Genomic DNA, 15,245 nt, shown 5'->3' on the forward strand with positions numbered 1-15,245 from the left:
TTCAATAAAAAGATGTTTTAATCCTCAGGAAGGGGAGGAGGAAGTGGCAGCAGAAAAGGCTTCGTTGAACAAGAGGCATTGGAGCATGGTGGCTTCACAGAGCAGTGGATCCAGGGTGGCTGGAGCAGGGGTGGGGGAGCAACAGGGGAAGAGCCTGGGCAGTAGCTCAGAGCAGACTGTGGAGGGTGTGACCAGCAAATGTCAGGAGTTGGGAGCTGCAGTCCAAGGAGTGGAGTCCCAGCCATGGGTTTGAAACAGGAAGCTCACGAGATCACCTCTGGGCCTTGCGGAGATCACAAGAGTGATGGTGGGGAGTGAGGCTTCCTCGGGGGATCCTGCTGCGGATAGACAGCAGAGGCGTTTGGACTTAAACCCATCTTAACATGAAAAGCAGGTGGCAAGTCGGCCACTAAAGATGGCTTTCACATGAATTCTCAGCCACCTCACAGATTCTGTTTTATAGATGAGGGAAAGTGGAGGGCCTGAGAGGGCAGTCTCCGTCTGGTAGGCAAACCGGAAAAAGGAACCGCAGCACCCAAACCGGGGCCAAGTGAAACTGTTCGGTAAGCATTTATTGAGCACCTACTACATGTACATGCCCTGGACTCTGTCCTCAAGGGGCTCAGTCTGGAAGGGACATAAGCACATAGCTAAGTGAAACAAGCCAGACATAGAAAGACAAATACAATATGATCTCACTTACACATGGAACCTAAAAGTCAAACTCACAGACCCAGAGAGTAGAACGGTAGTTACCGCGGGGTGGGGAGAATGGGAAGATGTTGGTTGAAGAGTACAAACTTTCAGCTGAATAAGTTTTGGAGATCTAATGTACAGTTAATACTGTATCATATGCTTGAAATTTGCTAAGAGAGTAGATCTAAAACAGAGAGTGTATGAGGTGACGGATGTGGTAACAAACTTAGTTGTGGTAAGCATTTCCCAGTGTACACGTATGTTGAATCATCACATTTTACACCTTAAAAATTATGTTGTACAACCTAAATATGTACAGTTTTTATTTCCATCATATCTGAGTAAAGCTGAGGGAAAAATGATAGGAAAAAGGAAATGTGTGCTCCTTATGAGGAGTCTATCCCTAAACACAGCCGACTGGCTTTCATAGTGCAGGCAGAATTGCGTCTCCAGTTCTGCAGGAACTTGGAGCCTTCGATGAGTTGGCAGCTGAGAAAAAGTACTGGAGAAGAAGGGAAAGACTGAAAGAGGGGTCTGCGTTTTCCCAGACGGCCCTTCGCATGGCGCTGTGTGGCAGTGGGATGGGCATGGGCTTGGAACCAGGCCAAACAAAGTAACCACGTCCTGCCACTTCCCTCAGTTGACACGTATTTCAGTGCCTGTCGTGTTCCAGGACATGACTGGCTCAGTGACCTTCAGTAGACAACCCCTTGAACTTCATTTTTTCTCACCTGGAAAAGGAAAGTCATGCGTACCTCACTGGGGCTGTTTCAAAGATTAAATGAAATGGGTAAGATATAAATAGTATGTTTGAACGCCAGCTCTGCGTCTGAGCGCCTAGGGCTCTCAGGACCCTGAGATTCCAGCCCTGACTGGTTCACTTAGGTCCTGATAACACTGCGCAGCCCTGGCCCACAGGCGGTCTGGGGCACTGGATGCCCCCTAGCTTGTTTGGTCTTTTCACAGAAGTATCTGCCAGGCATGTGGCACTCCCACTGGCAGGGACAGAGCACAAAAGGAAGCAGAAACAGCTTCTCCCAAGGCTGCCTTGGCTTGATCTGGGCTGGTTAGTTGAGCAAAGCAGAAGCCACTTAAGCATCTAGTGATCCCTCAAACTCACGCTGTTCGCCTCGGGGGAGTGTTTCCACCTGCCTTACCTGCCGTTGGTTAAGGTCTGTGCAGATATCTCCAGACACGGGCAGAGGGGATGGGCAAGGTTGGTTCTCTTTGCCACGAAGAAACTCGTGCTTTATTTCTTCCCTTGAAGACACTGAATCTTTCCCAGGAGCTGTCTGGGCTCCACCCAGCCCTTCTACTTGGGAAGGACTTCCTTAAGAATGATTTTTACAAGTACCCTGCCTTTCTCCTACCTACGGCTCACGAGCTCATAGCGAGTCCTAGCTGGTACCGACCTGATTAAGCAGAAAAGGGATTATTTTATTAAAAGGATATTGGCAGGGCTAGAGAACCAGGCCTGACCAGAGGTGCAGCTTCCAGGAATGCCACCCACGACCGTCCGTGCTGCAGAAGCAACTCGATGAGGAAGCTGCTGCTGCTGCCATTTGCGTGTGGCCGGGCGCCCACCTGCAGTGCAAATGCTGCTTGCTGCATTGGGAATGAAACCTTGCACCCACAGCTGACTCCCAAAGCAAGTCAGACGCCCTTAGTACCACCTTCCCTGAGAAAACCGATGCCTGGGCATGGTTTCTCCTCACACGTGTCACCTGCAACTTTGAGTTCAGAGTCCTGCCTGGTGCCCCTGGCCAGTAAACCCCACACCATAGTCTTCCGACACAAATTTTCTGGCTTCCATCTCGGAAAAGCAGGACTCCCAGAGTGGGAGATTTTCCAAGCATTAGGACATGTCAAAAATAGCCAAAACCGTGTGAAACGGGCTCTGCTCATCTTCCTTGTCCTGTCTCCTCCTATTGATGAACCCAGACCCTGGACCCTGTGTTAAAGCTTGGCCTGTGATTTTCTATAGGGACACAAAAGATGGGCCCCTTTGGACAGTGAGCAACAAGGGGATGCTGCCTGGGCCTGGGAGCCGCGGAGTTGGTTAGGGAAGGGGTGCCAGGGCCCTGTGGGAGGCCCCTTCCTAACTAGACTCATTACATGTTACACTTGGGAAGGCCTAGGGACGCATCTCCTGAGGATACAAACCCAGAGGCCTACAAGGAGCCAGGCAATAAATGAGGGAAGCAGGCTAACCAAAGGATGGTGGCTCTGTGAGAGAATGGTATTTTAGCCATTAAAGTTTTAAATTAAAAAAAAGGCAGGCAAATGTTAAGATTCAGAAAGTGGCTGCTTGGGAGGGAGTGGGGGGCAGTGGAGGTGACTAGATAGGAGCAGCATGAGGGAACTTTCCGGGGTGAGGGAGATGTTTTTGCATCTTGCTTTGGGTGGTGGTTACTGTACATTCATCAGATAAACATCAAATACATACTTAGGATCTAAGCATTTTATCCTGTAATAATCATACCTCAATTTTTCACTGGGGCAAGTTAAAGTCTGTCTATAAACACTGGGCTCTCAGACTACTCATTTGCAAACTTCTGTTCCAATCGGACTTTAACACAGGAGGAATCACAGAGCCTGAGAGAGGAAGTGATTTTCCCGAGGGCGCCCGCGAGTCCTGACTGCCCCGAGGCGGCCTGCGGCTGCTCCGCCCGGGAAGACAGCAGCGCGGTCTGGCTGGCAGCCTCATCCTGCGCCAACTCGCTTCTTTGCCGTTGGAGCGGTGCCGGCAGACAGCGCAGCCTCCATGCGGGCGGCCCCCAGGGGCCAGACACGTCTCTGCCCCGGCGGGAAAGTGGGACGGTCACCTAGAGCCGCTGGGGGCAGCGGAAGTGGATGGGTCGCCGGCCCTGGGAGCAGGGGCCGGGCCCGCTGATAAATCACAGCCGCCGACTGCGCTGGCAGTTCGGGTTTGGCACCGAGTGCCAAATGCCAACGCAGGCCGCCAAGCTCCGGGAAAAGAAATCTGATCCCCGTGAGGCGGCGGCGGTGCGAAGTGAAACCCACCTGGGGAGGCGGGGAGGGCAGGGAGAGGCCGGCCGGGACGGAGCCTCCTCTGGGGCCGGCGCTGCGGACACCTAACTTTGGTCGTAGTTGGCCACCGCCCTGCCAGAAGAGGTACAGGCACCTATGCTTTTCAGGTGAGAAAACCAAGGCTCACCGCAGCTTCAAGGCGCTACGTAAGGGCAGAGTTGGGATTCCGAGCCCGGATGTCCAACCCAAACCCTTGCTCCTTACCCTTCCCCGCCCAGCAGCGAGCAGGGGTCTGCAGGGGTGACTCCAAGCCCATTTGCTACAGAGCAGACGTGGTTCCCAGTTTCGATGCAAGCGCTGCACTTGAGGAACCCGGGGAAGAGAGCCGCGCGAGCGGTGGGGGTGGGGAAGTACAGAGGCCGCATCCCCGGCCCCTGCGACCAGCCCGGACCTTCCAGCCGGCGCCAGCACTGATTGGCGCTCGCCGCCGGCCTCCCGCTAGCGCACCTGCCCCGCCCAGCCAATCCGGGCCACCAGAATTGGGGCTGACGCGGGAAGGCGGCAGGGCGCGGGGGATGCTGCTGGCGGAGGCTCAGCCGCCCTCCCCGCTGAATTCCCGCCGGGCCGGCCCCAAGCCGGAGCCCGAGCCCGAGCCTTAGGCTGCGCGCCCCAGACCCCCTGGGGCCGCGCTCTCGCACGCGCGCTTTAATGCTGCAGCTCCCGACTCGGCCGCTCCTCGACTTCTCTGGCTGGGACGCGCCCCGACGGCGCCCGGAGCGGCCTGCAGACGCCGCCTCCCGCAGTCGTCCGCAGCGCGTCCGCCCTCGCCCGGAACCTAGCGTCCCTGCCGCCCCGGGAGTGGGTGGGCCGGGCCGGGGCAGCCCCACTAAGGCAGGATGTTCATGTCCAAGTCCAACTCAGTGTCGCCCTCGCCGTCCTTGGAGCAGGCTGACTCGGACGCGCTGGACATCAGTACCAAAGTGCAGCTCTACGGCGTGCTGTGGAAGCGGCCCTTCGGGCGGCCATCCGCCAAGTGGTCCCGGCGGTGAGTGCGCCTCCCGCGTCCCCTGAGGACCACCTGGGGAGGGAGACCAGGGCCTGTGGACCCCCTCCTATCCCATTCACTACCATCCTGCCTCTGCCTCCCTTTGTGACCTTGACCTCCCCTCATTTCACTTTAAGGTGCCTCCCCTGGAAAGTGTGGGTCCCAGTCTGGGCTGGGTTCATCTCTGCCCGAGGGCTGGTGGAGCAGGGGTGGGACTATCGGCCTGGGGGTGGTGGTCAATTCTCTGTGGAATGGATCTAAGTCCGGGTGGGGAGGATAGGTGTGGGCTGAAGAGATCGTGGCCGTGGTAGGAGCTCAACCGGGTCAGGTTGGGCCAGACTCTGCTTGGTAAGGAGAAGCTCCATCTCCAGCCAATGATAGCCTCCTGGGACCCCCACTGCCAATTCCGTTAGGTTCACAACACCCCTCCCCCAGGCCACGGGGTGGGCGTAGAGGTGCGGCACGGGTGTCCTACCCCCACTGACGCACACTGTGGAATCTTCTATCAGGCCAGGGGAGGGAGGAAGGGCCAGAAAGGGTCTGTGCTCAGCCCTGGAGGAGCTGATGTTGGCAACCCCTCCAACTAGCCCTTGAAATAATTAAAAACAAACAAACAAAAACCACCACCGACAAAACACCCTGGGCCCAGAGAAAAGAGATTCCAGTGCTTCAGGCAGAGAAACTGGGACAGAGTGGAGGGACTAAGCTGAGGTGGAAATGGGGCACCAACTGAGGGGAGTGGAGCGATGGGTTGGTCCCGTCAGGAGAATTGATCCCTTGGAAGGTGTGGGGGGTGGGGAGGGTCAGAGCAGCCCCAGCTTCCTGGTCCCCAACTCAGAGGCAACTCCCTAGACATCAGTAGCTGCTTTCCGCTTACCAATGGGCCTGAAAGGTATCGGAGGAAGGGGAGCCCCAACACTGGTTTCAGGAGCAATGGACTATCTTCTGGACAGTCTCCACATTCAAGCCAGTCTCAGTTCTGAGATTGCAGAACCCGACCCTGACCCAGCTCCCTGGAGGTGTGACCCTGCCAGGAAACTGGGAGTGTGTCCAGATGCCCCTTCCCATTCCACACCGTGGGGCTGACCCTCAGCAGGGGGCCTCAGATGTCTCCAGGACCGCAGATCACAGGGATGTAGTTCACAGTGGTTGGTTCTTATGTTCTGTTTTCATGAATAATTGAGTATTTCTACAAGACCACAGAACCAGCGGAGCCGTGAATGGTGTTTCACACATTACATGGCTGGTCTCACATACACACTTTTATCAGTCCTGCCAGGTTACTCTCTGGGACTCAATGGGAGATAGGCTCCTGGAGTTCCCCCAAAGTTAAGCTTATCTTTGATCCCCTAAACGGAGGCCTGGGGCAGCACGGGGCACACCTTGCGAGGGGCTTCCAGCATTGTGCTGACTGAGCTGCAGCCCCCGAGGGCCAGGAACAGCCTAGTCTCTATGGGACACTCCAGTGCTTGTGCGCTCAAAGCATGCCCCCTGCCTTTCTCTCTTCTGCCTCTGTTGCTCCAGGCAGCCAACGCCCCTCCACTGGGCCGGGCTGCTTGCGCTTGGTATTGCTTCTGGGCCTGGTCACCCAAGACTTCTGCTACCAGGCATTTTCACCTGATTGCAACCCTCGTAAATGCTAGGAGCCTGTGACCAGCACCCCGCCCCCCCCAGAGTATGTCTCTGACCCCTCTTCATCCACAGTTGTGGGGATCTAGCTCCTGCACCCAGAGTTGGGAGGTGTCAGGGACAAAGGCCCCCAGCTAAAAACATGTGAGTGGAGCCAGGGAGGGCGTGGAGAATGGTAGCACCGTCCGCACCCCAAGAATTTCCCTCAGTAGCCCCACAGCCACTGGAAAAAACATCCAGTCTAAGAATTCTAGAGCTGCCACTGTGTGAAGGCTCCCCTTCCTCTGGAGCTCAAGAACCAGCTAACATCCTGTCCGCCCACTCTGGCCTGTGGCCATGTTCACAGTTGTAGAAATACACCACCCCCCCTTGCACACACACACTTGGTTTATTAGTCTTGGGTCAGCGACAGAGCCGGCCAGCGTCTGGGCGTGGGAGAGGCATGATGCTAAGCTTAGGCCCCTCTCACTTCCCAGCAGAGCCCCCTGGGCACCAGTTCCCCATTTGTGAAGTGGAGCCTCCAGACCTCAGCTAATTAGCAGCCACAGGAAGGCTTGGGGAGTGGGCAGCTCAGGCCCCACCCGCAGAGCCGTGCCATTAGGGCGATCGATGCCCTCGCTGGGCAGCTGCGTGGAGGGGTCCTGGAAAGGCTCCTGTGCTGCATAAATAAGGAATGGGCAGGATGGAACCGACTGTGACCAGCTGGCTTTCATAAAGCCTCATCCGCTCAGGGCCCATCTCAGGGCCTCCAACCCCTACCGCCCAAACAGCCCGTCCTTTCCTGGGCTGGGAAGATGCCCTTGAACTAAAGGCTCAGCTTTTTTTTCTATGGGGAACAAAAGGAGAAAGGGATGAAAAACATCACAGAGATACGAGAATCAGGGAGAGGTGTTTGGAGGGTAAGGTAGATGGCTTTTCTCCCCTTAGTCTGTGGGCAGTGATGACATGGGTGCTGTTGGCAAAAACCTGGGCAGCTCAGAGGAGGGGGAAGGGGTGGGGCGTCTCAGCCTCGGCCAGTGTCAACCCAATGGTGGGACTGGGCGGCACACAGCTGAACTCTTCCCCAGGGTTTAGAATGCTGTCTCCAGAATTCTAGTCCCTCTCCCTAAGCCCTTCTGAACAACTTCAAGGCTGGAGCCCCTGATGAGGAGGGCCCAGCCAAGTCCCTCCTGCAGCAGGGAAGCTACACTCCCTCTTGTGCCTTCTTCCCCCCTGGTGTAAGGTGGCCAATGGGTCCCTGCCTCAGGGAACTGATTCACAGAATCCACTAAGTGCCAGGGGAACCATGGAGCTGGTGGCCCCAACCCCCATGCACCCATTCTCTTCCTGCTCTCTGGAATGCATCTCTCTCCCCCTTCTGCTTCCTCACAGATTCTCAAGATGCTCCCTCCTATTCATTCTTCAAAACCCTCCTCTCAGAGAACTCCTGTGGCCAGACACCTTAACCATTCATTCCTCCCTCTTACTGTATCTCATACAAACTTACAGTGTCCCAGTGTACCCTGGTGCTTCACGGTGTCGTGTCGCGGTGTACCCTGGTGCGTCACAGTGTCCTGGTGTACCCTGGTGCTTCACAGTGTCCTGGTGTACCCCGGTGCTTCATGGTGTTGTGTCGCGGTGTGACCCAGTGCTTCACAGTGTCGCGGTGTACCCTGGTGCTTTACAATGTTGCAGTGAACATTTTAATTGCCCCTGCTCCCCACTTACCAGCTGTGTGATGTGGGGCATATTACTTAAGTTCTCTGTGCTCGTTACCTCACCTAGCTCACCTGAGGAATGAATGAGTTAACACACGTAATGATGTTTCCAGAATAGGGCCTGGCACAAAGGTAGAGCTCCAGAAACATGAGTTACTCTTTAAACTATTGATTTTTACTCACTTTCCCTCATTTGACTATAAGCTCCTTGAGGGCAGGGAATCTTCAAGCCCCGGGGCCCAGCATAGTAACTGGCTGCACCAGGTGGTTCCTTAATGCCCTCTGACCTGAGCGGCCCGTAGCTTGCAGACAGGACAGTGCCACGGGATGAGGAGGACCGGCATCACAGAGCGCCGCAGTGGAGCACGTGGGCTTTGTCAGCAAAGTTGAGTTCCAAGTTTGCTGCTTACTAGTTGCTTAATCTCTGTGCTCTGTGCCTCAGTTTCCTCACCAGTAGAATTGAAAAACAGACATCTCCATCTTCAGAGTTATTGTGAGAGATGTACATAAGGTAATGGCACTAAAAAACTTAGCAAAGTGTGTGTCTTGGCACCTTGTAAGTGCTCCTTAATCTGGAGGTGAAAACACTATTGTGCACGACTGGGAAGAGGAGACAGCCACGACCCCGAACCTCGCCCATGCTCCCCAGCCTTTGCCTCGCCCAGTGAGGTGGGCAAGGAGGGTCCTGGGGGCTGGGCTGAGGACCAAGCTTTGCGGGACTGGAGCTGGGCCTGGATGGAAGGAGGGGCTCCAGACAAGAGGGAGGGAAAGTGCTGTGTGCTTGGGGGACAGGGCCGCGGCCAGCTGGGCAGCAGCCAGCAGCTCCCACTGGTAGGAACCATGGGAGCACAAATGAGAAAGGTCAGGGGAGGCTGCAGCAGATACTGAATCCAATAATAATGGTACTAATAAAATTAAACATTTATCGAATTATTTGCCATGTGTCACATGGTGTTCTCAATCTTTATGTGAACAACTCATTTAATTATCTAGACAACCCTAAGAGATATAGGTACTATTATTACCCTCAAGTTACACCGAGGGGCCCGAGGCTTGGAGAGATCAGGTGACTTGCCCCGGTCACCCTGCTGGTAAGTGGCAGAGCTCTGACCCTCAATGACCTCAGTCTTGATACCGACACCTCTGGCCCATCTGCTCCCTGCCCAGGTACTAGCACGAGGGAGGAAGCAGTTCCTTAGGCAGTGTGATGTGGGAAATAGGATCTGGGACTGTTGTTCGTGGGTTCCAATCCCAGCTCTACCTCTGCCCTAGCAGTGTGACCTTATACACATTACTTCACCTCTAAGCCTCAGTTTTCTCGTCTGCAAAATGGGAACGAAGAGCCCTACCTTGCAAGAGAGTCACATAGATCAAATATTCTGCTACTTATAGAGCACTTAGCACGGCAGCTCGCCCATGAGAACACTCAACCCTCGTGTGGCCAGCCCAACTCTGCAGGGCCCGGAAAGGAGGGGGTAGTTATTTGCTGAATCAATGAATGAATCTTCACAGCAGCCCCAAGAGACAGATACTCAAACCCCCATTTTATAGAGGAACTTGGAAAGGAAGGCTCAGCCAGGCTGGGAGCTTGCCTGAGGCTGTGGCTGGAGGGACGGAGGTCACTGGACTCCACAGCCCCTCTTCTCTCCCTGCCCACGTGTCTCGAGGTCATCTGCCTGCCACACCCCACCCCCAAGCCCCTGGCACAGTGCTTTGCCCTGGGAGGAGAAGAGGCTCCAGAAGTGTCAGGAAAGCAAGAAGGTATTTGTCTTGGCCAGCTCAGCCTCCCATAGCAAAATACCATAGAGGGTAACCATCTGTTAAACTGTTCAGTCAAACAACAGAAGTTCATTTGCTCACTGTCCCAGGTCGGGGTGCCAGCATGGTCGGGGTCCGGAGAGGATCCGCTTCCTGGCTCGCAGGCGCCTCCCTTCTCACCCTGTCCTCCTGTGGCAGAGGAAGAGGGAACGCTCCGTTTTCTCATAAGGCCGTAGTGCCATCAGATTGCGGCCCCACTGTTGGGCCTTCATCCCGGTAGCGCCTCGAATAAAGTAATTTTGTTCAACGTCACTTCGTTACATTGTTGATGAGAGGCCATAGGAACTTAACTCATCTATATAAATTAGCCTATGGTAAAGTTAATTTCGTTATATGTCATTTTGCTTGGCGTCGCAGAACCTATCGACGGCAGTGAGGGAGGACCTCCTGTGCCTCTTAAGGACCCCATCTCCATATACAGTCAGGTTGGGAGTCAGGGCTCCATGTATGAATTGTGTGTGTGGGGGGGCATAGTTCAGTCCATAACAGAACGTCAGAAACCATTCGAGGGGAAGAGCAGGGCCCAGGGCTGCCTGTGCTGCCCGGCTCACGCTTTCCTGTGGGTGGCGTATATTCAGATCACGGGGATGCATCGCTGGCAGAGTGAAAAGCACACTCCCATGCCATCCCCAGGACGATCAGCTGAGGTGGGTGTTATCACCCCTGTTCTGCAGGTAAATGAACTGAAGCTCAGAGTGAGCTCACTTTCCCTAGGTCCCCCAGCTGGGAGATGGCAGGTCTCTGTGGTGCAAAGCCTGTGTTCTTAATGACTCTGTGAAGGTCCCTTGAAACAGGCAGGGATGTCTCCCTCAGCTCACAGGATGGAGTGGATACAGCCTGTCCTCCAGGACCCCAGTGTCATCCTCGGGACAGGATGGGCACACGGGGTATGGTCGTGGCTCTAAGTGCTGGTGCCCACCCAGCCCAGTCAGCAGGTGCAGAAGGAGCCCAGACGGCAGTGTGGACTGGGCTGGCCGCCAGGGGTGAGAAGCATTCTGCCAGGTGAGGGGCGGGGGGTGGGGGTGCATTCCAGGGAGCATTGCCTGGTCTCTGCAGGATCCTGCAGGACGTAGTGAGGGGTGAAGCAGTGAGCTCAGTGTTCGCCTGAGCAGAGAGGCCGAAGGGCAGAAGTGGGGGGAAAGCTGAGAAGGTGGGCAGGGGTCAGGTGCTGGAGGGCCCAGAACATCCTCACCACCCCGCCAAGGGTGGTGTCCGTGCACTCTTTCCCCACTGGGGCAGAAAGGCCGGGGGAGAGTTGGTATGAGCAGGATGTCACCTCTGAGGTGCACAGCGCCGTTCTGTGTCTGGCTGTGCTGAGAGGGTCAGTGCAAATGGAGAAAGCGGGTGGGTGTGAGACACACACCAAAAGACAAAGTGTGCTTCACTTTCCTGGTGGAGGCCAGACGGCAGCTCTCAGCAGTCCCAGGGAGCAGCTATGGCCTCAGGAAAGTTCAGGGGGCTGGGGGAACCCTCATAGATTCACTGACTTAGTGATGCTCACCAGCAACTTTTGAAGTCCCTCCCAAGGGGTGTGATGGTCAGTGGTTAACGATGGGGTCTTGGGTTGCATGCAGGGGAACAGTGTTTTGTGGCATCTGATGATGTTCATGGTTGTAAACATTCCCACTGTGACTGATAGCAAGCTACCAACACAATGTCACTGAACTCAGAGCAGAGGAGACTCGCCCCGATGGCTGTTGTGAGCCCATCTGAGCCAGCTCCAGCTCTCCACGGCTCCCAGCATTCCCAGGCCCATGATTACAACAGCGGCAGTAGCAGGGGCCCCGGGAGGAAGGAGCCAGCCACTCTGGGTGTCCCTGAGCCCTCGAGCTGTCGTCTCCCCAACAGTCAGAAAGCACCAGGGTCCCAGAAGTCCTAAGTTAGACCTGAGTCCCAGAAGGAGGCTGTGGAGCAGGCCGAGAGCAAAGGGAGTGAGATGCCCACGCAGGCTGTGCGCCTGGCTCCAGGGGCCTGGTTCCCACGTTTCATCTGACTGCCAGCCTTCCCAATCACTTGTCAGAGGATCCATCTTGGAATCTTGTGTCTTCTTTCCCTCTTGCCCCTTCTGCTCCTCCTGGGGAAGACCCTAAGGGACTGGAGACAATGGCTCAAGGGGGTACCCAGGAGGATGTAGCACAGATGTCCTCCTGTGCCAAGGATAATGGCTCAAGAGGGATGGAGGAGCCAGCCCTGGGGGCTGCTGTGGGCCTCCCACCTCAGCTGCCCACCGGTTGGAGGGTCAGGCTGCCTGGGGTGGTGGGCAGCTGGCCAGCTGAGGCCTTTGCCCAGAGGTGGAATGTGGGTTGAGTCTTGGTAAGGATGACTCTTGGTGTCCCCATGGGCTCCCCATGTGAGTGCAGAGCCCCCAAAGATACTCTTGTTGTCCCAAGGAACCTCACACTTCTCTCCTGTTGTCCCTCTTTGTCCACTTCCTGCTATAGGTTTTTCATCATCAAAGAGAGCTTTCTTCTTTACTACTCTGAAAGTGAAAAAAAGAGCTTTGAAACCAATAAATACTTCAATATACATCCTAAGGTGAGGGGCCTCTCCCCAGGGCCACAGTTGGGGAGGGTATTCTAATAGGGTAGGAGGCTGTTTCTTCTCCTGATCTAACAGAGAGTCTGGAGCAAAAACCCTGCCTAGGACACAAAGTCCCCTGCCCCATCTGGGTTGGGCCCCCAGCCTCCTGTGCCCTGGAGCCGCCGGGCCCTGCCTCTCCCCACTGGGAGAGCTCTGGTCCGGCTCCCAGCCTGGGCCCGCAGCACTGCAGGGCTTTGCCTGAGGGCTCCCACAGGCCTTGAGTGACCTGGGCTGGGTGGGGTGAGAGCCGCCTGTTCTGGTTCTTTCTCAGGGCGTCATCCCTCTGGGCGGCTGCCTGGTGGAGGCCAGGGAAGAGCCCAGCATGCCCTATGCCATGAGAATCTCCCACCAGGACTTTCATGTGAGTAAAGCTCTAGTCTCAGCCTGGGCTCCGCGGGGGCGGAGCAGCTTCTCTGGGATCCCTCACACCCCTGGGGCAACCCCTCCAGTGGCCTGGTGGGGTGGGGGGGTGTCAGTGCCATAAGGATGTGGGTGGAGGAGAGCAGAGCTGGGCCTGGGGTAGCCTGGGGTGGCCTCCATGTCCTCTGAACGGCCTTCTCTCAGGTACACCGTGGCCCCTCTTCCTGGCAGGGGAACATCTTGCTGGCAGCAGAGTCCGAGTTTGAGCAGACACAGTGGCTGGAGATGCTGCAGGAGTCAGGGAAGGTGTAAGTGCTCCCAGCAGGGGTGGGGGCCACCTGAAGTCTGGTGGGGAGGGGTGTGGGCTGGGCTGACCCTGATCTCCCTGTCTCTCTGCTGGGATCCCAGGGGCACTGAGGACTATGGGAGAGGGCAGGCTGGGAGGAGAGTGTCTGGGCCTCCTTGAGGACAGGGCCATGGGAGTTGGTTAGGGTAGGTGAGAGGAGATACAGGCCAGGTTTAGAGCATCTGGGAGAGGGCTCCTAAGTGAGCTTGATCAGGCACAGTGAGCTTTGCTTCTGTAGAGTCACAGGTGGCAGGCGTGGACACCATTTGTCTCCAACCCTCGGAGTGAATCCAGCATCACTAGTAGGATTGGGCCTCCTCCGCAGCTCCATCCCATCTCCCTAGGCCCACCACTAACCTTGGCACAGGCAGAGCTTTGTAAGTGAGGGCCCTATCACAGAAGCCTCCAGCCCAACACAGTTTGTTTGCCTGTAACCCCTGTCTTGTCACCTGCCTACTCAAGCTGGGTCGTTCTTTTAGTTCAACAAATAACCCTGAGTGCGTGCTCTGTGCCAGGCCGTGTGCCGCATGGGAGGCATTCAGAGCTGTAGAGAGCAACCAGGAAGCAATCTCCTCTTTGCTCCAAAAGTACTGTTGGCCCAGCCCACAGTGGCCCACTTTGCAGCCTGGGCCAGCCTCCAGGGCTGTAACTGATCGAGGCTGGTGGCATGCCCAGAGCCTGGGGTGCCAGGGTGAATGTGAGCTGGGATTCTGGAGATAAGGGACGGGTGTGTACAAAACACTCACATTCTCTTTCTCCCGTACCCTTCTGTTTTCATGATTTTGTATTTCTTCCTCTCCTGTCCCATCTGCCCTCCCTCCCCAGGACCTGGAAGAACGCCCAGCTGGGAGAAGCCATGATCAAAAGCCTGGAGGCCCAGGGGCTGCAGTTGGCCAAGGAGAAGCAGGAGTATTTAGGTTGGCTGGAGGGGTGGTCTGGGAGCTGAGATTCCCTAATGGTAGCACTTCGGGGCCAGGGGCTTGCTGGAGGATGGAGGTTGGTGTTGCGGGTGGGACTTAGCAGACTACAAGGAGCCAGACACCAGCTTGGATCCTGGAGGGCTTTATAATAAGCATCCTGTTGGCCATCGTGACGGGAGGCAGGAGAGCCTGATGGTTAGGAGCCTGGGCTCTGGCCCAGCTTTGTCACTTATCTGTCAGCTGTGCATGTCTTTAGGCAGCACAGCCTCTCTAAGCCTCAATGTCCTCATCCTTAAACTGGAGACAAAAATAGCCCCAAGCTGTTGGAGGTGTTGTGGGGATGGGGTTAAATGAGAAAACACCTGTGAGTCCTTGCGTCAAGCACAAAGTAAGGGTCCCGAAAATGGAGTCCATTTGTTAGCCTGCCTTGGGCCCCCAGGTCCTGGCTTGCCTCTGGCTGTCATACCACAGCCCACTTTAAACCTGACCGCAAGGTTACAGGCCCTGGTGCCCCTCACTGGCTGGTTAACATGCTGTTTGGGAAAGAAGCTGAGTCTGGAGGTTGGTCCTTCACCTGGGACCCTCTTCCCTGCGCCTCCTTAGACACCTAGGTCCCCAACACTGGCTCCCCTCTGCCTGCTCCAGGCACCCCTCTCCACCCAGGACTGGCCCTCCCCCACCAGCCAGACACTCGTGCAGCCCCTGGGGCCACAGAGACTCACTTGAGCTTCAGAGGATAAGACCATCCTTGACTTGTGCGTGCACAAAGCAGGGACAGTGACAGAGAAGGAGCATAGCAGCTCGCATCGCCAGGAGCTGGCCCCACCCTTTGGCTGGCCTGGTGTGGCCGTGCTGACCTCTTCCTTAGGAGAAGCTGAGGGTGACAGAGGTGATGGAGGCACCAACCTCTTGGGACTGGGTCTGGAGTGAGCTTTTCATGGAGTGCGTGTGTGTGCTCGCTTTGGCAGACAAACTGATGGAAGAGACCGAAGAACTCTGCCTGCAGAGGGAGCAGAGAGAGGTAGGTGCCCACGAAGGCCACTCAGAATCTCTGCGCTTCCCCACCACCCCCGACTCTGGGGGCCCTGGACAGCCTAGGTGTACGGCTCGGTTTCTGGCATGAGGGAAGGATGTGGGGCAGCGGCGCACTCAGAGAACCAGCT

At 56.1% G+C, this 15,245-nt stretch overlaps 1 protein-coding gene and 1 long non-coding RNA gene across 6 annotated transcripts in view; one reads left to right on the forward strand and one right to left on the reverse strand.

The window, feature by feature from the left end:
- LOC123480511 (uncharacterized) lies at positions 1 to 4,139 on the reverse strand. The gene is made up of 2 exons (XR_006656548.2): positions 3,952 to 4,139; positions 1 to 338 (listed from the first exon to the last, which is right to left on the reverse strand). It is a non-coding gene; the product is annotated as an uncharacterized lncRNA (long non-coding RNA).
- The window catches only part of PLEKHD1 (pleckstrin homology and coiled-coil domain containing D1), a 25,624-nt gene continuing 13,710 nt past the window's right edge, over positions 3,332 to 15,245 (forward strand). For 2 of the 5 annotated variants that reach the window (XM_024568211.3, XM_045201795.2), the window contains exons 1-6: positions 4,243 to 4,732; positions 12,318 to 12,411; positions 12,728 to 12,817; positions 13,021 to 13,124; positions 13,988 to 14,079; positions 15,051 to 15,103. In XM_024568211.3, coding sequence (XP_024423979.2) covers positions 4,584 to 4,732; positions 12,318 to 12,411; positions 12,728 to 12,817; positions 13,021 to 13,124; positions 13,988 to 14,079; positions 15,051 to 15,103 — 582 coding nt within the window. In that variant the 5' untranslated portion in view covers positions 4,243 to 4,583. Of the gene's footprint in view, positions 3,855 to 4,242; positions 4,733 to 12,317; positions 12,412 to 12,727; positions 12,818 to 13,020; positions 13,125 to 13,987; positions 14,080 to 15,050; positions 15,104 to 15,245 lie in introns of those variants that run through there. The other 3 variants (XM_024568212.3, XM_045201796.2, XM_053928673.2) reach the window with 2 other exon arrangements.

Source organism: Desmodus rotundus, chromosome 7, assembly GCF_022682495.2.
Source record: "Desmodus rotundus isolate HL8 chromosome 7, HLdesRot8A.1, whole genome shotgun sequence".
In the NCBI taxonomy this organism is placed as follows: domain Eukaryota; kingdom Metazoa; phylum Chordata; class Mammalia; order Chiroptera; family Phyllostomidae; genus Desmodus; species Desmodus rotundus.